This window comes from Scheffersomyces amazonensis, assembly GCF_036850825.1.
Source record: "Scheffersomyces amazonensis strain UFMG-HMD-26.3 chromosome Unknown RJT21scaffold_2, whole genome shotgun sequence".
Classification (NCBI taxonomy): Eukaryota; Fungi; Ascomycota; class Pichiomycetes; order Serinales; family Debaryomycetaceae; genus Scheffersomyces; species Scheffersomyces amazonensis.
In genome coordinates this window covers 2,807,141-2,831,928 of record NW_027042742.1, presented here as the reverse complement: position 1 = coordinate 2,831,928, position 24,788 = coordinate 2,807,141, and the positions used below count along the sequence as shown (strand labels likewise).

At 33.6% G+C, this 24,788-nt stretch overlaps 9 protein-coding genes and 1 non-coding gene across 10 annotated transcripts; 5 read left to right on the top strand and 5 right to left on the bottom strand. All coding sequences in view use genetic code 12, as the record gives it.

The window, feature by feature from the left end:
* Positions 1-4,319: 4,319 nt before the first annotated feature.
* On the bottom strand, positions 4,320-4,393 carry RJT21DRAFT_t50. The gene has a single exon. It is a non-coding gene; the product is annotated as a tRNA-Val (tRNA).
* A 451-nt stretch (positions 4,394-4,844) lies between these two features.
* On the top strand, positions 4,845-6,185 carry RJT21DRAFT_27367 (uncharacterized protein). The gene has a single exon (XM_064883992.1). It carries the CDS (start codon positions 5,105-5,107, stop codon positions 5,966-5,968), a length of 864 nt encoding a protein of 287 aa, XP_064740204.1. The 5' UTR covers positions 4,845-5,104; the 3' UTR covers positions 5,969-6,185.
* A 237-nt stretch (positions 6,186-6,422) lies between these two features.
* Positions 6,423-7,654, top strand: RJT21DRAFT_2793 (uncharacterized protein; the record flags this gene model as incomplete). The annotated part of the gene is made up of 2 exons (XM_064884010.1): positions 6,423-7,614; positions 7,644-7,654. 2 exons carry the CDS (start codon positions 6,423-6,425, stop codon positions 7,652-7,654), a joined length of 1,203 nt encoding a protein of 400 aa, XP_064740203.1.
* Positions 7,655-7,747: 93 nt separating this feature from the next.
* Positions 7,748-9,184, bottom strand: RJT21DRAFT_132713 (uncharacterized protein; the record flags this gene model as incomplete). Its single annotated transcript, XM_064883150.1, has 1 exon — positions 7,748-9,184. Exon 1 carries the CDS (start codon positions 9,065-9,067, stop codon positions 7,748-7,750), a length of 1,320 nt encoding a protein of 439 aa, XP_064740202.1. The 5' UTR covers positions 9,068-9,184.
* A 1-nt stretch (position 9,185) lies between these two features.
* ARG83 (Arg83p) lies at positions 9,186-12,146 on the top strand. The gene has a single exon (XM_064883993.1). The coding sequence runs from the start codon at positions 9,396-9,398 to the stop codon at positions 11,835-11,837; it is 2,442 nt and encodes an 813-aa protein (XP_064740201.1). The 5' UTR covers positions 9,186-9,395; the 3' UTR covers positions 11,838-12,146.
* Positions 12,147-13,306: 1,160 nt separating this feature from the next.
* On the top strand, positions 13,307-16,858 carry RGT1 (Rgt1p). The gene has a single exon (XM_064883990.1). It carries the CDS (start codon positions 13,781-13,783, stop codon positions 16,784-16,786), a length of 3,006 nt encoding a protein of 1,001 aa, XP_064740200.1. The 5' UTR covers positions 13,307-13,780; the 3' UTR covers positions 16,787-16,858.
* On the bottom strand, positions 16,841-18,942 carry EMP70 (Emp70p). Its single transcript, XM_064881463.1, has one exon. It carries the CDS (start codon positions 18,844-18,846, stop codon positions 16,930-16,932), a length of 1,917 nt encoding a protein of 638 aa, XP_064740199.1. The 5' UTR covers positions 18,847-18,942; the 3' UTR covers positions 16,841-16,929.
* Positions 18,943-18,970: 28 nt separating this feature from the next.
* UME7 (DNA-binding transcriptional regulator) lies at positions 18,971-20,331 on the bottom strand (the record flags this gene model as incomplete). The annotated part of the gene is made up of 1 exon (XM_064882844.1): positions 18,971-20,331. One exon carries the CDS (start codon positions 20,329-20,331, stop codon positions 18,982-18,984), a length of 1,350 nt encoding a protein of 449 aa, XP_064740198.1. The 3' UTR covers positions 18,971-18,981.
* A 165-nt stretch (positions 20,332-20,496) lies between these two features.
* On the bottom strand, positions 20,497-22,038 carry RJT21DRAFT_2787 (beclin 1; the record flags this gene model as incomplete). The annotated part of the gene is made up of 1 exon (XM_064884006.1): positions 20,497-22,038. The coding sequence occupies one exon, from the start codon at positions 22,036-22,038 to the stop codon at positions 20,497-20,499; it is 1,542 nt and encodes a 513-aa protein (XP_064740197.1).
* Positions 22,039-22,415: 377 nt separating this feature from the next.
* On the top strand, positions 22,416-23,908 carry SEN2 (tRNA splicing endonuclease subunit). Its single transcript, XM_064881462.1, has one exon. It carries the CDS (start codon positions 22,676-22,678, stop codon positions 23,825-23,827), a length of 1,152 nt encoding a protein of 383 aa, XP_064740196.1. The 5' UTR covers positions 22,416-22,675; the 3' UTR covers positions 23,828-23,908.
* The last annotated feature ends 880 nt before the right edge of the window (positions 23,909-24,788 follow it).

Below are 24,788 nucleotides of genomic sequence, written 5' to 3'. Positions count from 1 at the left end.
TTGTTAATCCTTAACCACGATTGAAATAGCCAAATTAGAATTCCAAGGGATGGGTGGACCAAGCAAGGCAGTGTTGCGACTAAGCCATTGAATTGAGTGGCAATATGAACATGTTGAAAACTTCTGTTTCGAATAGTTAGAGTATTGTATTTACAGTTAGTCGTCATCACTAACCCAGTATTGTGATCTCACTTCGTCATAGAGTGAAGCACAGTGGGAAACTAGCTTTTAGAAAAGAGCTTAGTGGAAAGATTTGCAAACAACAAACAAAGAAAAAAGAAAAAATATGAGAAAATATGAGAAAATAAAATCAGACTTTCTTCACACCCCATGAAACAGGGGGTGTCTTAGAACTCTCTTCTCTTATTGTTTACTGGTTAGACTTAGTCAACTTAGCAACGGTGATTTTCACCATACAGTACTCTGCAAAACGCAGGCAACATTCTGTTCTATGAAATTTTATTTTATTTTGCTAACCTGCAAATTTATATTACGATTTGATAGATTTACATATTGTTCTCTTCACTCTACTAATTGCGACGTAAGATGGGTGACATTAAACTCATATAAGTGTCTACTACAATATAATAATGCATTACCAATTCTTGAGCTTGTCTTTGGGAAAATGGAGAACCCGGTCCAAGAATTGTCTAATATCAACAAAGGCTTAGCATTATTACAAACGTCTGGACTTCTGTTGGTGTAAATTAATTTTCTCTTGAACAGATGCTTTTGTTTATGTGTTCAATTGTTCCCTGGATGACATAGGTCATAGAAATAAACAAAGGGTAACAGCATAAACTAAATTAAAATTCTACGCTCAGCGCTGTTATGTTTCCGCCTAGGTAAGGTTACGTGTGAAAGTTCCTTAAAGCGTCTAGACAAGTTTAGCTGGGCATTTCCGGTTAGAAAAACATCACCAGCTTAAGGAATATATGCGCGTCTTACGCACTTGAGTACGTAAGCTTTCGGTAAATTTTCTAATTTAAACTCGCTGGCAAGAAAATCAAAAGTAAATTATAGGCTGTCGGTTTGGCTTGACATTTCGGGACTAATCAGCGAAAATTTATTTGAGTAAACTGTAAAACATTCGGAACTAAAAATCAGTTTTAAACATTTGGTCATTCTAATGCATAACCAGCAAAATCAACCCATCCTAAAACAAAGAAATTGCTTAACATGTAAACAATTGCTTATATTGGGGTCAAAATACACGACCCAAGTGAGTTTCATAGGCTTCTACAAATTTCAATTTATTTTATGTACGATCTGTCTCATTTTAGTACAGCGTAGTATCATTTAAGAATCGTAAGCTCTTAAGAGTTACAGTTACTATTATTTTTTCTATGTTTTGCAATCCAGTGCTAAGTATTCCAAAAATGAAACAATTTCGTTTATTTCAAGTCTAGTACGGTCTTGACTTATAGTTCTGTACTTGTATATCTTATTTTTTCTGTAGAGTTCTGGGTGAATCTGTTTCAAGACCCCTTAGACTATAATTCAAATGAATTAGAGACATCTTCGTATTTATTTTTATTTCATATAACCAAATTCAAAAAATATAGCAATCCAAACCTACAAGCCAAGAACGAGGAACAAATCTTCAACGTCGCCTGCGAAGGCATATAATAGCAGTAATTAAAAAATTGATTATTACCGTTTTCTTATAAGTAATTATGTTTTAACGTAATATAAATTTTAATTGACAAGTCCGTCGTACAAAGTTTATTTATTTATTGTTCTGTACTTTACTTTGCTTACGTTGCTTAACTTAATTAATAGCGGGAAGTTCGCTTTTACCCGTTTATAGTAAATTTCCCAAAAAGAAAAGGGCGAATGAAAGATTTACTGGATTTTCATAGTAACATGTAAATTTTTGTTAGTTGTAGAGTGAAAAGCTTTAAACCAAATATTTGGAAGAAAATATTATTTTTTACAATGGCATACACACTGCATATATTTTGTTTTTTCATTATTTTTTTAATTTCGTATATAGAAAGGGGGCGATGGAATAGAAACAAGAGCTGACTTAAGGTAGGTAAAGGTAATAACGGATATTACTATTTCTAGATCATCAACCAATTTTGAGTTTACATGATTTGAGAAGCATTATTAAATTATGCACTTTTAACCATTTTTAAAAGAGGCAGTTCACCTATTGCAAAATCATATGTTGTGTTAGCTGAGCTGAGCTGAGCTGAGCTGAGCTATAAAGCTTTTGTTAAAAGGATACGTACCCGTTTGGGATCTCGTCTCATGTTGAACTAAAGGTTATTCTTAACTATATTTTATTGTAGTCGTTCGATTGTTTATAGGATTAGAATTTACTTTTAAGTATGAGAGCTCTGACTTAAACCAAGAAAATAATTTATCTTTGTTACTGTTCGTCTTCATAAATCGACCATTTTCATACATTATGCTTGATTGCAATCTAGCCAACTATCGGCCACATAATGCTAACAGCAATTCTATAAAATAAGACAAGCAGTCAATCCCGTAGGTGCCTGGCATAGGTCAGGGTCATCTATTCATCCTGTGTTAATCAGCTTTTATTTAGTGTTTACAGTTACGTTATGCTTCTCTTCCTTTGTACTGTGAACAGCTACATACATCTATTAAGGGCGCGGTATTGGTTAAATTAATTCTGGTAGATATAATTTAACAAAAGATTTAAATGACAAGATTTCAATTATACGATATGCTTGTATATCATTTTACTATGCAATAGTTTCAAGTTTATTTTTGAAGTTTTTATTTTATTTTCAAATTAGCAATCAATTTTCCAAAGCCAAAAATATTGCATCAGATATTATTTTTACAGTTTTTCATTAAACAATACGGGATAATAAACTGCCAAATCCCAATAAATAATGATGCAGGCTTTAGTCAATTTTCCTCATTTTAGAGTGATTCATCTTACAAATATAACAACAATGAAGCTGACAATTATCCCCCTGTAAAAATAAACAAACAAATGATTCAAGTGCGTCTAATATTTTATTTTCTCATAATGGATTTTTGGCTGTAATACCGCAAAAGTTCACATTTTAGATTTGCAGTTGAGCATGTCAGTGGAGAAAAGGTTCCGTACTGCCCTTAAAAGGAATTTTCAAAAGCTGGTCTAAATCAAAGCTATATTCTTGTCAAATTGCAATCGTCTCCAACCCTAAAATTAAGCAGATTCTTTTCTGTTTACGTTAATTATTTAATCCACTGCGTACGAGAACTATATATTTTAGCCTGATCACTGTTGTGTGTAGGTAACAACTGGATAAGGCCTATACATTTTTTGGGGCTTGCCATGCTAAATTTCTCGCCATTTTCGCACTTATTTTTCTGATTAACTGTTTTACATGTTAGATGGACAAGTTTATTATTTACAATTTGTTAAAATAATTTAATTCAAGGGAATGAAGCACATATTTCCACGGGAAGCTATCTACAATCATGAGGTACATCTAGAATTGAATACCGAGACGTAAAAGTGCCAAAGACGGAAGACCGCTAACAATTTTTCGATTTGTTACTTGTCTCAAACAATTCGTAGTTCTATACTCATCGGCATGCGGACTAACAAAATTTTTGAAAATATTGCCGAAAATTAAATATTACCGATTTCAGCTAACCTTAAGTACGTTTGGAATATCACGATTGAATGTTTCATTTTTACATCCTATACAATATGCGAGGTTCGTAGTTTGGACGGAACGATAATGTTAAACACATCCACAAACCTAAACTAAGTAAAAGCAGTTAACGCGAACACAAAGCTTCCCACATGTACTTGAAAATTCTGGTGTAATTATTTTCTTAACTATTTTTAATCTTTTGTGGGTGGTATTTTATTATCCATCTTATAAGCCGCCCCAATTGTTATGCATCCTTGTGAAGTTATTTTTTTATAGTAGAAAGCTTGTAAGGGACTCACTGAAGTGGTGGTGAATCGCACTTTTAACCAAACGATAGATTTCTAGATCAACTAATGATAAGTTTTTTTGAGCTTCTTATTTAAAAAAATACTTCGTTGTTAATTAGAATACACGAACAAAGAAGCCATTGTTAATGACCAAGGAATAATCTTCGGACCGTTAAAAAGAATCATTTCAGAAATAACAGTAGTAGTTTGTATAGCCTCTAATTTTTGAAAAAATTCTTAGTTTCATTAAAGTCTGAGTTTGATTGAAGTCTAAGTTTCATTGTGGCCTCTACTATTACACAACTGGTGGTGGAAGAATTCGGTTTTGTATTTTGTATTTTAAAAGATTATGAGTTTACTAGAGTATGTAGGTCAAATTCGCAACTAAAAAAAAATAAGTGAATGATTCTGCCCAGGATTGAACTGGGGACGTTCTGCGTGTTAAGCAGATGCCATAACCAACTAGACCACAGAACCCGTCACGTGTTTGTTTAAGCTGTCACGTGGTTTGTTCCCCACTTTGGATCACGTGAGAAATCACGTGAAAAACTAAAAATTCTTTATTATGTACTGTAATACAGATAAAATTGAAATTTAAACAGATAAATTGAAGAATCACAGTCTCTAGTATATTTAATACTAAGTTGAGCCTAGTAAATGGCTTCATTATAGCTCAAATTTGTATATATAATGTTGCACGTGACCAAGTAAGTGCATCGATCGGATCGGAACCTGACTGCAAAGTCATTTAATATATTGCCGTACCATGGCCTGAGACAAAATTAATTAACTGTCAGTAACTACTGGTAAAATAATGATACATAAGTCAGCATGGAAACTTGACAGTCATACTTATCAACAAATATTGGGGCCATGTTGGATAATAAATGCTTATTTATAGCCTTATTTATTTTTATTCCGTAAAGCGCAATTTGGCGCAGTACGCATTGTTCTGAAATTTCAGCTCATCTTATAAGTACAGCCTATTATCTCTGTTTACAAAGTTTAATATTAGTTTACCTGAATCCGATGAAGGTTGAATTGTATAGGATTTGTGGCACTTGTAGATACTTTCTGGTATTATCCAATAACTTGTGGGTTGTATTTATATAATAAAAAGTTCTTCGTTATCATCACTAGAACTTTTCTCGATATTTGTTACTCAAATTGACATAAAACGGTCAGAAAATGGCGGAGCCAAATAATTCCCAAAAGAAGCCTTTTATTAGGTTTAAGATTATCCATTACTACTTAGTCCCAATTATATGTTTGATAGTATGGTGGGGGATGTTGATTGCTTTATTAGTAGCCTGGTCAATTCAGGGTCACCCCATCTACGCTTTCATGGGACCGGAGCATCAGGATCCCGTATACATTTCTGATATTGGAGCAACTAACTTGCAACCATTATTTATATCATGTGCTGGTTTCCAGGCTATATTTTTTGTAGGAACATTAGCTCTTGATTTATACTTAAGAGAAAAACACAAATTACAACCGTTCATCAAATCACGTCAACATAAGCTTGCTATTATCAGCATAATTTGTGCCGTTATTGGTCAGTTGGGTATATTATTTGTTAGTATTTTCAATACAAAAAATTTCAAATATGTCCATCTATCGATGGTTGCAATATTCATTGCCTTTTCATTTTTTGCATGTTTCTTCAACTTTTTCAATTCTTTTACGTTTGGAAACAATCCCCAATTGCTATCACCTTATCATAAAGAAGATGTTATCTTTGGTTATAAAAAATGGCATAACCTTTATATGGTATCATTTTGGATGAAAGCATTTTGGTTAGTTGCTGCATTTTTCTTTGCTGTATTATTTGGTGCTTTTATGAAATCTGGTCATGACAGTACTAGTGCAATCTTTGAATGGCTAATCTCGTTCTGGTATGGCCTATTATTGGTTATGTGGAGTATTGATTTGTTGCCTTCTTCCTTGAAGCATTTCAGAATTAATCATCCTGAAATTTATGGTCCTAATAGTGAAGAAGGTGTCGATGAAACAAAACCCGAAGATCATAGCGATAGTACTCAGCCATAAGAGCCTATTGTCTATTTAAAATACTTGCTTACTCATTATTTATTACTAATTTCTTTCTGCCTTGTATAATTGTATATCGTTTACCCAAAACTATAGATTATTTTTTATTTATGAATGCTTAAGTTACTAATCAAAATTTCCTATTAGATTCGGACTATGCGACATAAGTATGGCACATATAGCCACATTATCGAAGTAGCGGTTAATAAAGCCACTACGCCGTATTCGGTGTATAGCGACGCTTTTTTAAGGTGATCTTTAAGATAAATCTCGTTCCGACCTCTTTCCGCGGCGGAGATGCAGCGGATTTCTAATCCGTTTTAGTGTGCGGAATTCTAAATTTTTTAAATGAAAAACTACTTAACTAAAGTGATTTCCTTTAAGCTGCAGTTCATTATTTGAAGGCTTATTTGTCGTATAATGAAAATATATTATGGAGAAAACCGACAAGATAATGGACGATGAACTTCCTTCAGTGGTTACTCAACAAGAACTAATAGATGAAGACAAAGGTCCAGAAATCTTCCTCGATGACCCAGATAAATTTCCAGAAGGTGGTAAAGAAGCATATAGAGTATTGCTAGGGTCGTTTTTGGGGTTGACGGGGGTTCTTGCCTTTGTGAACTCTGCTGGTGTACTTGAAAATTACATTCAAGATGAATTATTACCAGATGTGAAGACTTCTACTATTGGTTGGATATTTTCATTGTTCAATTTCCTAGGATTTGGTATGACATTGGTTCTGGGACCCATATTTGATAAAATAGGTTGTAAAATCCCCATAGCTATAGGTACAATACTATTAACGTTGGGATTTATGTTTGCATCATTATCTTCTACTATTTATCAACTTATTTTAAGTTATGGAATACTAGGTGGATGCGGTATAGCGTTGACTTTTGGACCATTTGTTGGTGTATTAAGTCATTATTTCTTAAAGAAAAGAGCTATGGCTATAGGTGGTGCTTATATTGGGGGAGCTATTGGAGGTGTAGTGTTTCCAATAATGTTCAGATCTCTATTCCCTAAATTAGGGTGGGGGTGGACAGTTAGAATAGGTGGGTTTATATGTTTTACACTATTAACTTTGGGACTTATATTAGTAAAAGATAGACATAAAGAATTTCAAGATCCCAACAATACAGACTCTATAACCAAACAAGTATTTAAATCTATCGATTTCAGGATATTCAAAAATAAAGTCTATACCAGTTTAGTACTTGCATTATTCGGCAATGGATTTGCCTTTTTAATTACAATGACTTACTTACCTTCATATGCTGTAGCATTAGGTTCTTCATCATCTACTTCATATTTATTATTGGTTGTATTTAATTCATTATCTATACCAGGTAGAGTTATACCTTCCTATATTGCAGATAAATACGGAAGATTTAATGCAGTATGTATTATTTCCACTATATCTACTTTGGCATTCTTCTTAATCTGGGTTAATAGAAAATCAGGTCATACTATAGGAGGATTGTTTGCATTTGCAGCTGTATTTGGGTTCAGTTCCGGATCTATTTTATCATTAACTCCAGCAACCATAGGTCAAGTCTTTACAGTAGATAAAATAGGGGCTGGTATAGGAACGGCATTCTTTGTATTATCCTTTGGAGATTTAATAGGTATACCAATTGGAGGTGCTATAACCAATCCAAAAACTATTCAGTCTTACGATAATTTGGTGATATTTGTAGCATTATGTTCGTTATGGGGAACAATCGGATCATACTCCGCTAGATATTTATATGCTGGTTTTAAACTAGTTAGAGTTTAAAGAAAATTAATATTCTCTTGAATAAACGATGAATGGTCGGTTAAACCTTCTATAGATACCGCATGTAGTCTTGATCTTGTACCAATCATAAGCATTCTCCATAATGATTTTGTTAATTTAATTTCTATAATATCTCCCTTAACTGCTTTAGCATCATTTAGTTTCCTCTTCTTCATCCCTTCATTATCAGATTCTTGAGTTCCTATTAAATCATGAATCCATGACTTTTTCATTTGCATCCCATTAATTACTGCTTTACAATCAGCAAATCCTGCAATACAAGTAATTGTCGGATTATTAGTATCAATATCTTCAATCAAGAAATCTTCACTATAATCTTGAAATACTGAAATATATTTCTGACACAATTTATTATTTATTTGAATAGTAGTAAAGTTAAGAGTTTTGTTAACAATCAATTTCACTTCACTACAATTCTTACTGAATACATCTCCGTTGGCATCAAGTTGAAATATTAAGTTTCTCTTGGGTTCATTTAGAATATATGGTCGAGCATATTGAATTGGAGTCTCAAGGGTGGTGGGTAACTTTGAAGCATTGAAAACACCCTTTCTTTGTAAATCATTCAAGTTTAAGATAATTTCTTGTTTGTTTTCAGTGAATGGATTATTGATAATTCTATGCTTGAGGATTCGTTGTTCTAATTCTAAAAATCTATAGTATTTACATTCTCTCATTAATAATTGTCTATGTTCATCATTCTTGATGATTAAGTTATTACCTTGTAACAATTCCAACAAATCAGCAAATAAAGCCGGTGATCTATTTGATACAGTTGCTGGTCTTTGAGGTGGAGGTCTTAACATACGTTTCTGTTCAAATACCTTAATGTTATCCGTTAATAAACCATCATAGTTTATTGTAAAATAATTAGGATAATTACCAGAATTAACAAACAATGATCTACTAATCTTAAACGACTGATTTCCAATAGTAGCAAAGATATCTTGTTCTGTTAAAATCTTTTGTAATCGTTTTAATCCAAAATAAAATGCATCAGACCAAAGATGAACAAACTCATAATCACTTTCGACATTAACCATATAACCTTGAAGATGATTATAGATTTTTTCAAAGATAGCAGGAGATCTATCAATAAACAAGACTTTTTCAGCATTTTCTTCTTGACTGAAGTATCTTGTGAAATAAGATGGAGCATCGGAAGATAACGATAATCCACTTAATCTAAATAACTTATACCCAACTTGGATAGAGTAAACCTTTTCGTGAGGTAAGATTACTTCAATCTCGGGATTGAATTCCTGAACGGGCTGAACGTTCAATGGATGCGACATTTATAGTGATGGTGCTTGATATAACTTGCGCTATAATTGCGCCTGTTCATGTCGATTCTCGTATTTACATTCGCAATGGCTGTTTCGGGGAACGGAATGAGCTAAAAAAAAATACTTTAATATTTTTATAAATACTAAGTGGGGTTACGCCAAAACAGTTTAAGCTCTTATCATAGAAACTAGTGCTTTGTCGAATCATAAAATAGCACTGCAAAATTGGAGGGTATCTAAGTCTTTTCACAAGACGTATAATTGTGTATCTAAGATAGACTGAAGTAAGAAAGCAAGTAAGAAAGTAAAAAAGCGGAGGTATTGCAAAATAGTGTAGATGACGAGGAAGAGCCGAACGTTCAATGGATGCTGGACTTGTCGGTCTCGGAAGGTTAAATGTGATCTTGAAAAGCCCCATTGTAATCGATGTAAAAAATCCGGTCTTAATTGTGCTGGGTATAATATAATTCTTGGCTGGTCCAATCCATTAACCATATCTCCAAATGATAATTCACTTATCAGTTTAGATATCGAAGATGAAAAGAATGATTTCCAGAGAAGAAATGTGGATTTAGTTAAGTACCCAGAATCAATGACTTATAGAACGTATAAAGTATTGAATGAAGAGTTAGAAAAATTGGATGAATATGTGTTACAGAATCGTTATAAGATTCGAATAGGTCCATTTAGTGTTTATAAAGTTAAACATAATAATGTGCATGCAATGAAGAGGAAACTAAATCTTCACAATGGCCCGAGATCGAAATCTAGACCATCTCCAAATCATCCCTATCAGCTCACTGAAGTTATCCACCCTACAGAGAAGATTTCAAATATAAGATCAGAGATTACTTTTCTGCCATCCCCCATTAGTGAAAGTCCAGCTAAGAAATATAATATCAATAATGAGTCTATATTCTCCAAGACGAATAATACTTGGGTTCATAATGAATTATTGGACTATGCCAAATTAACTATTTTAGGTATCAAAGGTTCCAGTTACAAGTTTAATGAACAGAGTATGCTTCATATCTTATATCCTAATTTCTTCCCCAATATTGATTCTGATGATTGGACAGTCGATTCAGAATTCATTCGTAATAAGTTATATCATTATAATTCTGATCGGAGCCAATTAACCATCGAATCATTATTCCGGTCGCTATTAAACGGTTTCAATTCGCAAGTGTTCTCTTTCAATCGAGTTCATTGGCCCAATAATTACTTTGATACGTTAATAATTCCATATATCAATAACATCATTTGTCAATTCATATGCTATGATTTTGGAGAATGGGATAAGAATTTCAATCTTCGGTATAATACTGACTATACTGATATTGAATTCAGACAGAATATTAAATTCGCTATAATCAACTTAGTGTTTGGAATACTAGCGATAAAGAAATCTCGAGAACTTAATGAGAATGTAATCAATGATTATGATTCATACTATGTTGATGAGTATTTGAAGCTAAGTATAGAATTGAGAAAGTTAAGTATTGGAATTGTCAATCATCATTTAGACGAATACGACAGTGACAGTAACTCGGATGATTCATTTGAGTATGAGAATTCCTTATTGTTAGCATTAATCTTGCAAGTAGAGCTTGACAATACTTTCAGCATCTACGAGAACTTTGATCTCATCTATGCCATTGGTGATCATATCATTAAGGACAAGTTTAACAAATCTAAATTGTCCAACTTAACGAAATTCCTTGTAATTGCTTTTAAGATCAGCTATATGTTTTATGAAAGCACACAGTCCATTAACGAAGATAACTATTCTATTGCCATGGGGGATGAGATCCTTAACTATCGAGACTTGAACGATACATATGATCTAGTTAAGGAGAAGGGTAATGAAGAAGATGAGGAAGAAGAGGATGATGACGACGACGATGATGATGATGACGATGATGATAAGAAAGATATTCAAATTAAGCCTACTATCCTGAACTTAGTCATTTCCAGTTCGAAGGAATCCGTCAACGATAACATGTCGTCATATACACCTATGTCATTTACTATTAGCTTTAATAAGAGAAACTTAGGAGGGTACGATGAAGCCGAGAGATCCGAATTACCACTTAATGAATCCCTCAAACGGAAGAGAAGTGACTCAATTATACCTATCCCATTCAAGGTCAATTTCACCACTATTGACAATACTTCGATTCATCTCATGTACGGAATCCCTAAATCATTACTAGACATATTTCATGAGATTATTCATTTAACCAATCACAAGAATATATTCAATAAGCAACGAGTATTCCCTCGGAATTTCCCCAAGATCTGTGCAGATATCGAAGATAAGCTTATTACGTGGGATATCAATCGGACATGGGAATTAAATATCGAGGAGAATATAGTTCATAGATGTATCTACTATCATGTATTATCATTCCAACAAGCCATTATCGTTTACTTCTATCGCTTAATAAAGAATAGTCGACATGATCAACTGGTCTTGAAATCTATAGAGTATCTTGACCAATTAATTTTGGTACTTAAGCAATATCCTGAAGTTCAAATTAAGCCACTATTCTGGAGTTTACTAGTTTGTGGCTCGGAACTTAAAGCATCGGATGTAAAGTCACAAGATCAAATTATAAGTCTATGGCAACAAGTAGAAAAACATAATATTGTACAATTTAATTATTGGAGAGGAAAACAGATTTTGTACGAGATCTGGAATCGTAAAGATATGGGAGAAGAACTCTCATTTATGGATATGGTTCGGGAATGGGATATTAAGTTGTGTTTAGGTTGAAACTAGGAACGTTGAGATTGAGGGAGTATTTCCGGAATGGGAATCCGCTCCTCGACTTCCTAAAATTTAACTTAGTTCAATTCTCAATTTAGCCAATTTCAAGTTCCAAATACTGGAACATCTAATCATAGGTCATGCTAGATTGTGTGCACCCCACTTTTAAACCGTTTACGATATTCGGTTGTAGAAGAAGTATGGGGTGGACTTTCCCACTCCAAAATGTTCCTTTCATGGGAGTGTTTCCGGAATAGGTGTTAAAGGTAGAGACGATACAAATGTTATTAGTTCACTTGGCATTACTTCGTATTCTATTAGATAGTACTAAGTGTAGTAGTGGTAATAGGCCAATAGCATAATAGTTAGTAATATATTTATCCAAAAGTAGAAGTGTTAGCGGTGGACCGATCGGAAAAAATCATATGGAAGATCAATAAATATGAAAAAGTCTGCATTGTTACAGTCAATGGAATGCTGAACTGGCTTAAATTTTAAAGGTTGTGGGCAAATAAAAATTTTTCCAGCGAGTGGGGAGGAGAGAAAGTGTCTGCATAATTCGTAAAGTGGGTGAACAATTCGGATTATCGGAATTTCTCTGGAGTGCGGGACGGTGAGGGGCTGTTAAATAAAGAGTAGCCGTACGGAGAGAAGACAAGAAGATCTGGCAGCGTTAAGGGAGTTAGTTATGTTTAAGACCGTATATAGTAATAAATAGTAGATAATATATAGTTGATAATATAGAGTCATTAGCCAATAGGTGGAATTATTCAGTATGCAGCTTCCCATTATATGGAGATTATGCAGTAGTTAGTAGTAAATCTTCCATATTCAATAGTCTATAGTCAGTGGTCATAACAATAATTAGTATAATTACAGTTATATAACCAGCCAACAACTAACTTTACGGCGATATAATACACTTTACAGTATTATGCAACCATCTTGCTGTAGCTCATAATCAATTATTCCTGGTTATTCTGGAGAAATTGTCTGTCTGACCCCCGGAATAATCCTGTTTGTGCACAAATGCAGTCGCACTCCACTTCAGCAGCCCATTAATTACGTGAGTGTGGAGTTTCGGTCATTCAAAATAGAGTTTTTCCGAAGAAAGTCCACTACAAATACTACTGCTTCCAGTATAATACAAGTATACAATGGTACGGTATCAGAGTAGTACTAAGAAGCTAGTAGTGATAATAAAAAAATAGTATAATAATAGTAGGACAAGAATACAGTAATTTCTAGTAGTAATAGTAACCGTAATTGTACAGTCAGTAGAAATAGTAGTTGTCCAATCAGTGTTAAGACAACAGAACTATTACCGATACTACTACATTAGCTTTAACATACATTAACAATCACACTACTCAGTCACGACTACTAACTCATCATCACTCCATTCGCTACTTCTCATAACCCAAGTTCATTTTCAAATCTTCCGGGTCGTGTCCTCCCCACCCCCATACTAATAATTTCCGGGGTGCAGGACAGAAACTCCTCCTATTTTACTGGCTAACTCCTCCTTTACCATCAATTAATTACACTATCATCGTTACAAAATCTGAACAATCAACTTACTAACACCACCACCACTACAATAACCACTAACAACTAACAGTTAGTTTATTACTTGATACTTTTCAGTAATTCCACACCCATACGTCTCTAAACTGACACTAACACCTCCGCTCAAAATCAGTCAGACAGACAAAAACAACTCCCAAATTAAAAAAAAAAAATTAAAAAATTAATTTCCAACCGGATTTTCAAAATTTGTCACCACTTCAACATCACCAACATCAACTTTCCAGACATATAACCACTACTTTCACCACTCGTGTGTCTGAATTATCCGTCGGTAATCCAACCACTGTCTCTTCGGATCAATTTCCAGCTTTTCCCGTAACCATATCTTAATTAGTTGTGGGTTGAGTGAATGGTTCACCATGACGACTGCCCTTCACGACCACCCAGCTACGTTAGACGCTGTCAGTTCCGCCAGTAGCTCCTCCAGCAGCTCTAGTAACGGTACGGATACCACTACATTTACCGGTAATGGTATCTCCAGTAATGGTACTAGTACCAATAATAATACTCCCATTAATGGTACAATAACTTCAAATAATGGTATCAACAATAGTTCTTCACTTTCAGGTCCTATAACTACAGCTTCACTACTCAATCATCCAAGTCCTCCTTCATCTCCTTCAGACTCGGCTCCTACCATCGTCGTATCAGACACTTCAGTCCTCCTTGATAATCCAAATAATCCTCCCCGCAAAAGATCAAAAGTCTCACGAGCTTGTGATGCTTGTCGTCGTAAGAAAGTAAGATGTAATGCTGAGTACAGTTCAACTCTACAGAAAGTCACTAAGATCTGTAACAATTGTATTAAGAATTCCGAAAACTGTACGTTTTCTCGAGTGCCTCTTAAACGAGGACCATCAAAGGGCTACATTAGAGATTTAGAAGAGAAATTAGACAAGTCGGCTCAGTCCCCAGCCACCATCCAAATCCAAAACACAGTAATTCCTATCACATCGGCCACCATGCATCATCAACCGCTTCCGTTTCCTCAGGGCCATTGGAAACCGGCACCTCCATCTGATCTTCAAACTACGGTTCCAGTTACTACCTCTACCAACAACAATAATAACTCTACCACTAACTCGGCTAACACCAACTCACCTATAATTCTACCACCACTCCTCAATTATCAGGCCAAGATTCTTCCTTCTGTGAAAGTAGCATCTGGTACCACTAATAATAATATCAGTAATAATAATAATAATAATATCAATAACACTTCCACTAACAGTAACCCTTCGAGCCCTCGAAGTCACTCCATTACGGGCTTACTCAATTCTTCATCCACTCCAGATATTGCAGCCTTGAAGAATTCTAGTCCTCCCATCCAGGGCCCCTTCTGGAAAGTGCCGTATGAGATGCCTCATTCGCGTAGTAGGCGATCTTCAGTAGCACTCAACGATGATACAAGTTCGACAGAGGGACTGGAACCTCACCACCATCGTCGTCGTTCTTCTATTGACTCCATATCATCGACGTCTACTACCGGCTCTCGCCTACCTTCACTAAAGCCATCGATTTCTGTCTCCAGTGATGTCATGTCTGATACTGATACTGATGATTTTTATTCTATAAAGTCGGTAGGTCATAATCGGTCAGCTTCAGCCACAAGATCTCGTCGGAACTCTCTCCTGCTTTCTCCTCGAAACTCAGTCAGTTCCCTCTCCAGTCTTAGTGGTAGAATGAATAAGACTTTACATATTCATAGTAATAATTCTTCAACTCCCACAAGTTTAATTCCTTCTCCAGTAGTAGCACCTTCATTAGCTCCCCCTCAAAGTTATCCATTCCCTCTCTTTGCTCAACCACAACCTCAACAACAACCTCCACATCCTTTCACATTTCCTCCTGTCTATCAACCAACCCTAGGTCCACCACCTCCTCCTCCTAAAATCCCTGTCAACAATATCGAAACCAATTTGGCAGTGTACTACAATCACTTCCATGCTAGTTTCCCCATACTCCCATTTAATCAAAAACATATGGTGATGGCCCTTGAACAACTTGATGATCCAGCCACAAAATCCTTGGTAGACTTATTCAATCATGCCCTTAATAATTTGAATAACTTTAAACAATTAACTCTTAATGATAATATTTCCATCTTAACTCGAGTATTAGCATTGTATCCATTAAATAATGTGGGAATTGCCGTATCAGATAGTGTACTTGTACTCCTATTCTCAGCTTTACTTATTCTTAACTATACCATACTACTTAATGGAGATATTTATTCACTTGGATTATCATTAACTGCCACCATCTTTAATGATTTTAAAGTTCTTGAGAACTTTGTGGAATATAGTGATAATGAAGTCCTGACTCCAAATTATGATACACCTCAATTATACCTTCCTAAACTTTACTATGCCCTCAATATCATTGATAACTTATACTCACTCAGTTTTGGAATCTCCAAATCCATTAACAATAATGATTTGGTATCTTACTTACAATCTCACGCTCATTACTTGTATCCTCCACCTCCTCCTGATTCCGCTATTCGTTCGGGTTTACTTATGTTTCATAATTCTCCTATGCTTACTGATTTAGTGGAGATTAGAAATAAGTATATACTCAATAGAAATCGTCATTCAGATTCCATAATTCCTACTTTTTGGGCTACTACCAATTCCACCACCAATACCAATAACAACAATACTAATACAACCACTAGTACTAATTCTACTACTACCGACTTCTCCACTTACTTCATTGGTCTTATTAATGATAAATTTGAATTGATTGTATATCTTCTAGAGATCAATAATCATCTCCCCTCTACACATTCTCATCATGATTCAGAAGATGTCTATGATACTGTCATTGATTATAACTTGAAATTGATCAGACTTGTTAAGAAGCTCGCCAGTTCGATCGTATCGTTCGCCAATTTCATGTCTTCATCTCCTCATAATGATCCACCATCTCCCAACCATCATCATCAATCTCAATCACTTCATCCCATTAATCCCTTACTAAACATTACTATTGGCCAATTATTCAAATTAATTAAATTGAATAAATTAATTATCGATAGTCTTATAGTACTTATACAACTGGCAAGTCTGACTCCATCACGTCCAGCAGCTGCTGATATAATTAATCGATGTATAAAGATTAATAATGATTTATCAATTCTGTTTAATCTACTTTCTTTAAACCTTGCCAATTTACAATTAGGTTCAATTGCTATTAATCTTATCCGTAATAAGATGGCTGCTTATAAACTTAATTTTAATCTTCTGACAGTATTGAATACTTCATCAAGTGATTTAAAGCTGGCCGTCGATAATTGGTCAAGTGAGTTATCTTCAACTATCTTACCCTTTATCGAGCGAGAGAATATTGAAGGTTGGTATTAGTAGAATTAGTACTAGTAATAGTATTAGAACTAGTATGACTAAAATATGTTAGGATGTGTATATACTATATAGATGAGTAAGTAAATGAATGAATAATAATAATAATAATATACTAATAAGAATAAGAATAATATTAACAATTACTAATCAATCTTAATTTGAGAATAAATCTTTCTGACAAAGAATAAAGTACTAACGAATCCAATGGATCCACAACAGAGAAATACAACTAATGAAATTACAATCGAATAACCAACATAAATCAGGAATGATGCAACTCCTCCTAATCTTTCACCACCAGTTAAGAATAATGAATGTAAAAATACATAAACTGCACATCCTCCACCAACAAACCATGATTTCCATTGCCATTTATAATTTTCTGAACATAAAGTATAGTAAATAGTTAATACTGAAATTAATGAAGTTGTTAAAATCATTAATAAGAAACAAAAGAATAAAAATCCAAACATGTAGAAAATTCGATTAAACCAAATTGATGAATAAATAAAGTACATTTCAACAGCAATTGATCCAAATGGGAAAATTCCGGAAATTAACATAATTGGAATTGTACGTAAATACCATGGTTGTTGAGGAATTTGACGAGGAATTTGATTAGTACGAACTGGAACACTAATTAATGGACGTTTAGCTGAAAGAATTGAACCGGCTATAGCTAAAGGAATTGATACCACAAACCAAATAACAACTATAGCAACTAAAGTACCCATTGGAATTGCACCAGAAGATCCAACTGAAATTAAAAAGAAGTTTAATAATATAAAAATTCCAAATAATGTTCCTGGAACAAGTAATGTGGTTAAAGCTAAATTTAATTTCCAATTATCACCTCCAAAGAATCGATAAACATATGATGAAACATATGATGAAACAAAACTAAAGAATATGAATAAAATAAACATAAATGTAGTTAATGAACCTCTATTAGATGGAGATAATAATCCAAATAATGCAAATCCAATAGTAACTAATCCCATAAGTAAAATTTGAATACCACTACCAACTAATACAGATAATAAAAGTCTTTGCTTTGGAGGTCTAAAAATATCACCATGAACTAATTTCCAACCACTTTCATCAGAAATATCATCATCTAAATTAACTTCGTTATATTTAACAATATCATTCTTTAATGTTCTAACTAAAATATGAGCAATAATAATTCCAAGAATAAGTACAACTAATGAAAAATTAATTAATGAAAACCATTGAATTTTTGGATCATAAACATGTAAATATTTATCCCATCTTGTTGCCCAAGCAGTATCTGATTCTTGAAATGTAACTGAATAAGTAAATAATACATTAGTTTCCTTTTCTCTTGATAAAGTAATTGGATTAAGATCTCCTCCACAAATTTGTTCCTTTCCAGCATCTTTACTAACAGCACTTCTATCTAATGAGCTTGGTTTAACAGTAACTCCAACTACTCTAAATTCTTCATTTGCAATTGGATGATATTCAATATTAATATCAAAATGATTAAATAAATGAGCATTATTTTCTGAATCAACTTCTCCAATATGAAATCCTGATCCATAAAAATCAGTTTTAGTTCTTTCATCAAATACATGATTTGCTGCTGGTAATCCATCAACAATCCAATTATGATTATAACTAGCTCTAATATTTCTATTAACAAATACTGAATCAGTTTTTGTATAAGTTGTACTACATAACAGAATACATGATTTATCTTCTTTCATTTTAATATCAAATGGTGAATTAAAAATTCTATCACCAAAGATAATTGCTCCTAAAGATTCCAGTTGCTTTACTGGTCCACCTTCTGGTTGACAAAAATGAAATTTTGGATAATAATAATCATATGAATAAACATAAGTATCTGATTTAAATTTACTATTAGTTGTTGATAAATGATGTAAAGATGGTGTTAAATGATTAACAAGTAATGGAATACTATCTCCCGCTTTATAATTGGTAGGAGCAACTCCTGGTAAATAGAACCCTTGAGCTATGCCAATGACATAGGTCAATGTAACCAATAATACACTATATAATCGAAGCATGGCCATAGATCTATTAACTTAGTTATTCAAAGTTGATGATTTGTTTTCTTTTGTTTTTAGTGAGAATCTGGAACTGGAAATTTCGTCGAGCAAAAAATTTTGTGATCTTTATCATTATCATTATCATTATCTCGATTATGATTAAGTTTCCCGTCTTCTTTTAAAGTTAATACGTTTTTGAAGATTAGTTACATCTCTAATTTCCTTTAACTTGGCTGCTTGTAGTATAGGATCAGTCATATAATGAGGTCTTACGGATGAGTAATCACAAGTTAAATGTAATCTTATACATTGACCACAAATTGGTCTATTCTCAGGACATGCTTTATGACGAACTCTACAAGTCCAACATCCACTTTTTGATCTTGGTCCCAATCTTCTTTTCTTTTCAGGAGCATATGATTCTTCTTTAATTCTTAATTTAATTCGTTTACTACGAGTTTGTCTGGTACCTGGCCTATACTCTTCCTCTTCCTCTTCTTCATCTTCATCATCGGTTTCAAAAGTTTCTATTTCTTCTTTTGGTTCACTAGATGATGATTGTGTCTTAACAAATTTAACTTTAAGGGTTACAAACAATTGAGGAGTTGGTGTTGGATCAGATTCAATTGATGGTTTAGGTTTCTTCTTTCTACCTCTTCGTTTTGTACTTGTTTTAATTGGTTCATCAATCTTTATTGGTGTATTATCACTTGAACTTATTTCTTCAGTTGAATGTTGATCATCTTGAGCTGCCACCAATAATTTAGTTAATGTACTCTTACCTCTATTTACGATTATACTAGTACTAAAATCTTCAACAGTTGAAGAATCAGATAGTCCAGAATTATCTGAACTTGGTCTTCTTAAACACTGAGGCCAATAACTGAAACCTGACAGAAATTTAATACTACTACTTAATTGCAGACTTGATCTTGATCTATTCGATTGATTGGGAGTTATATTAATACTACTATCATTAGGACTAATCCCTAAAACATTTCGATACACGGTTCTAACTCTTGTGAATTCTTCATTATCAACAATATCATTATCGGAAGTTAAGAAGGCATTATCAATCTCTATACTTGATTGACTTTTAATAATTATTGGAGAACTAACTAATGGTGAACATCTTGTAGTTACTGTAAAACTATCACCAGTATTAGTTCTAGTAAATAATCCCCGTTTCTTTAATAGTGATTCTGAACCTTGAGAATTAGAATTATTTGTAGGAGGATAAAAGACCCCTACTTCCAGAATTGATTGATGATTTGATGGAGGTCTGGATGATATTAATGGTAATCTACAAGGAAATATATCATTTTCAAGTCTTGCTAAATTAAGAGCAGTAACAGAATCATGAAATGGATTAACTAATTTACTTACTAAACTATCGGTTGACGATGATGATGGAGTGGAACGATTTACTGCCAGTTTAACATATCGACTTTGATTAGCGCCAATTAATGATTCTAATGATGCTAATGAAGTCAGACCTGGCAGACTCATATTTGCTATGGGTCGATTCATGATTGATTGAATTAAGAAGAGAGATTAACTAATTGGCTGTAAAACCATAATTTGCAACACTTTTTTTCCTATTTGGGACAGATTACAGAAAAACCTCCATACCTCTATTACTAACTATAACTATATAACTAAATAACTAAATAACTAAATTGGTTCATGAACACTAGCATAACTTAAGATCCATTTAAGATCTATAAGAAGAAATTTACAACTATGAGTCCATTCTCCATTAGTTGTAACTCTAATACTTTTATTACCAATTGAATCTCGATGGGATGATATGGCGTATGGAAGTACAAGCTCGTGATCAATATTATTTAATTTACTTTCAACTTGAGCTACTATATCTAATAATGCAATCATTGAAACATCAAGTTTACTATAATTAAATAATTTCCCAAGCGAAAATTCATCTGATGAATATAAATTAAGTACTGTTTTAGTTCTTTCTGTAGGAGTCTCAGTATATTTTACAATATATGATCTTGAACCTAATGGTACTAACTTATAATTAATTAATTTAATTTGTAATCGTTTAATTAAAAATGTTAATAAAATAGCTATTTGTCCTAATGCTGCATTAACTTCAGGCCAAACGACTTTATATCCAAGTCGGAATCCATTAATCATACCATATTTATCATCTTCATCAACGGTTATATTGAATAACGTACTATAAATATTCATATTTCGAAGTTTATCAAGATGATTTAAATGCATTCGATATGCTGCTTTTGATTGTTCAAGTTTATTATTTTGCCTATCAAGATCCATCTTAAGTTTATTCTTTAAATTTAAAATTTCACTAAGATTGTTTTTATATAGACCATCAAGTTCTGATTTTAATTGATTTAATTCTTCATCCAATTGTGATTTTTGACCTTCTAATTCCTTGAGATTGTTCAAATAATTAATTTCTTCTGTTGCTAATCGTTTATATTCATCAAGTGAATGTTCTATTTTAGTATCCAACTCTTCAACTTTTTCAATCAGATCAACATCTTCAGGATGTCTATCCTTTAACTTCTTAAGAAATGCTAAATAACTATCTTTCTCCTTTTGAGTCTGATCAAACTTGAGTTTATAGTTTTCAATTAGTTGTGAAGCACATTCTTCCGATAATGGATGATCCACTTCCAGTCGATTGGCTAGTATATCAAATATCTTAGTTAATGCTTGTAAGTGTGAAGATAATTTGAAATCTGTATCATCATCAGTTGTACCATTTGTTACTACATTAGTCTCATTTAGGGATGGAACTACAGTTGATTCATCGCCATCATCCACAACGATATACGAAAACGAATTGATGGTTTCTGTCACCGATTCTATATCGTTATCATTATCGTTATCATTATTATTATCATTATCATTATCTTCGTTATCGTAATGCTTCTCATTAATGGTATCAAAGTAATTCAGGACTTTTCCAGGTTCATGGCCTCGTGATTGGGCTCCATTAAACCGATTCAATCGCTCTTCTTCAATATAGGTAGATGGCTCTAATGACCGTATATATTCCTTCTCGTTATGATCTTCTTGCTTAGTAGGGAGATTATTGACTAGTAACTCCACTTGAGGTCGACTGAGATTACGTAAAGTCTTATCCACTCTAATTGGTGAGTCAGAACTTCGACAGTAAAGGAGATTATCCACTACTGGTGGAGAACTCTTCTTATCGGGCATGGTTACTTAAGAAATATTCACTAGTTACTCTTATCTAGTGGTAACCACCTTACAGTTTCTTCCCCACCCAAAGCCCGCACTAATCACTTACCCTAATTTGTTAGTACCACTACGCTTAGTTAGGGTACTATCCATGCACTAAGTTAGTGAATGATCAATTCTTAAGTAAATACAAGGTTATAATACTATCTACAGTACTCTATACTAGTTAGAAATATGTTTGCTATTGTCTAATTATATAATTCTTCATTACTTCATTAGGTGCCCTAGCCAAGTAGAAGCTTGACCTCTACAGTTACCCGGCGCATCCTCTGCTATATCTCCGAAAATTTTTCAGACAGGTACCCTAATTTTACTGATAACTATCAATTTACTGATAATTTATCAATAACGACAATAGCCAGGCTTATTAGGGCCATGATGGTTAAGGTATGTGACATTATGGAGAATAAATAAACACATTGTCAACTCTTAAGTGATGATATTTTGAACTGTGACTTTAGGTTTAACGGCCCATGTAAGCACATGATTTCTCAATAGACTACAACGGTATCTGAAATAGAATCTTGACAAGTGGGTATTGTTTCAATAATTATTATTTATGTGGAACTCCTACTAACAGACTATAGAACGTATAATGGGGAAATTCCACAGAAAACAGTTGAATAAGATTTATGCTTATCCGCTTCCTGTAACTATTACCAGTGAGGCATATTCTATTTCATTACCTGAAGTATATCCTCATAATCCCTTATCATGGTTATATTTCACATTGAAATATTGGCAGTATACTTTGACGTATGAAGTACCTCAGTTATCAATTCCTTTGATTAATGTTGAATACATTAATGGAACTTTTGCCGTATATGATGATAATGATATGACTCGTCTATGGACAAGAGGATTCTTTGGTAAAGGTATCTTATCTAGATCAGAACCTACATGGAAAGATCGTACCATTAATCGTCTAAATCTTTCTACATCTTCCACTACTTCATTGGCAATGGAAGATGTTACCGTTAAGAGGCGAGAGGGACGTCAGAAGTTTAAAGATGAACGATCTAAGTTACAAGCATTAGAATTACTTCAAAGAAAGGGAGAAATATCACCCGATGACTTGAAAACTTTAGAGGAACTAAGAGATAATTTGAATGTATTAAAGAATGCATCTATTAATCGACAAGTAGACTCAGAAGTACGTGATGAAGATGAAGAATTAATTGATGACTCTAACCAATTGATCAATAATTTGGAATTCTTACAGCTACAACCCATAGAAGCATTCTTCTTGAAGTTTGCTTTAAATGTCATTCTGGTTTCTAACAACAACTTGGACCTATCCTTAAGGGAAATGTTTCAAATATGTTGTGAGTCGTATGGCACTACTATTCTGTTACCCAATCATCGATTCTTGATCGAATACGCGGTATATCATCACTATCGCTCCTTAGGATGGTGTGTCAGATCTGGAATAAAGTTTGGGTGTGATATGTTATTATATAAACGAGGTCCACCATTTACTCATGCGGAACATGCAGTAATGATTATCCCAAATGATCCAGAAACTCAATATGATTGGTTTGATATGGCATCCAGAGCTAGAGTAATAGGAACAGTAAAGAAAAATTTTGTCATTGCCTTTGTAGATTATCCACAGGATATTACAGATATCAATTTGATATGGAATCAACCGGGAAGTGACAAGGAAATTTTATCTAGATTTTTTGAATCGTTTAAAGTAACAGAAATCCTCTATAAAAGATGGACTCCCAGTAGAACTCGGGATTAGATTTATAGAATAATTACGTATTTAGCAGGCTAAGTAAGTAAGTAAGTAAGTATTATAATTAATATTAGCTATAATAATTAGATTTTGCAAAAATAGCGCTAAATATAAGTTATATCTATCCCGTATCATGGATAATGATGGGTCCTAGGGTTATTTAACTTTTATATTTATGAATAATGCTACAAAGAAAAATAGCATAAGAGCTAAAAGATACGTCTTCCTCGATTCTTGTTTGAAATGTTAAGAAACTGGAAAGGTGAATTCTTTTCAAATTCTTCAATCAGGGTTTCATGTTTGCTTTTTGAATCTCTCCTCGGAGATATTTTTTCATTCGATGACAGTGGTATAAATATTGATTAATAAGATTTTTGAAATTGGGAATACTCCAACTTGTTCAATATTTATAGTAACTCATAGGATACATTCGGAGTAGACGACTTAATGATTATAAAACTTCAATGTAGTTTAGAGCCCTGTGGAAATCTACTCTCGCCAAGAGTCTTCATTCCGCCATACGGTCCATAGTTAAGAAAGCACGAGGTTGTCTAAAAGGGTCGTCATTGGATGGTCCACCTGAGTGTTACATAGAGAACATTAATGACCCTTTTAGGAAATTACATACACTTATTTGAAACCACTTATTTGAAGTAATCACGTATTGCAATCTAAAAAAAGTGTGAGGGTTTTGGGTGCGAAAAAATTAAGGTTGGTTAGCTGTGTTTCTCAAACGAATGGCATAAAAAACAATTACATCCTCTAAAGAACTGAAATAAAAAGTACATGCTTTATAAAGGATTTCAGCAGATGGTGCGATTGTGTTCTTAACTATGGGTTAACAAAGATGAAAGCTACCTCTTGATTGTGAGTGTTGGGGCTTATGCTTATGTGAAGTGAGCGAGCAGATCTACGGGTTTGAGGCTATACCATTAACAGCGCTTGCGCCTTTTGCTTGAGACATACT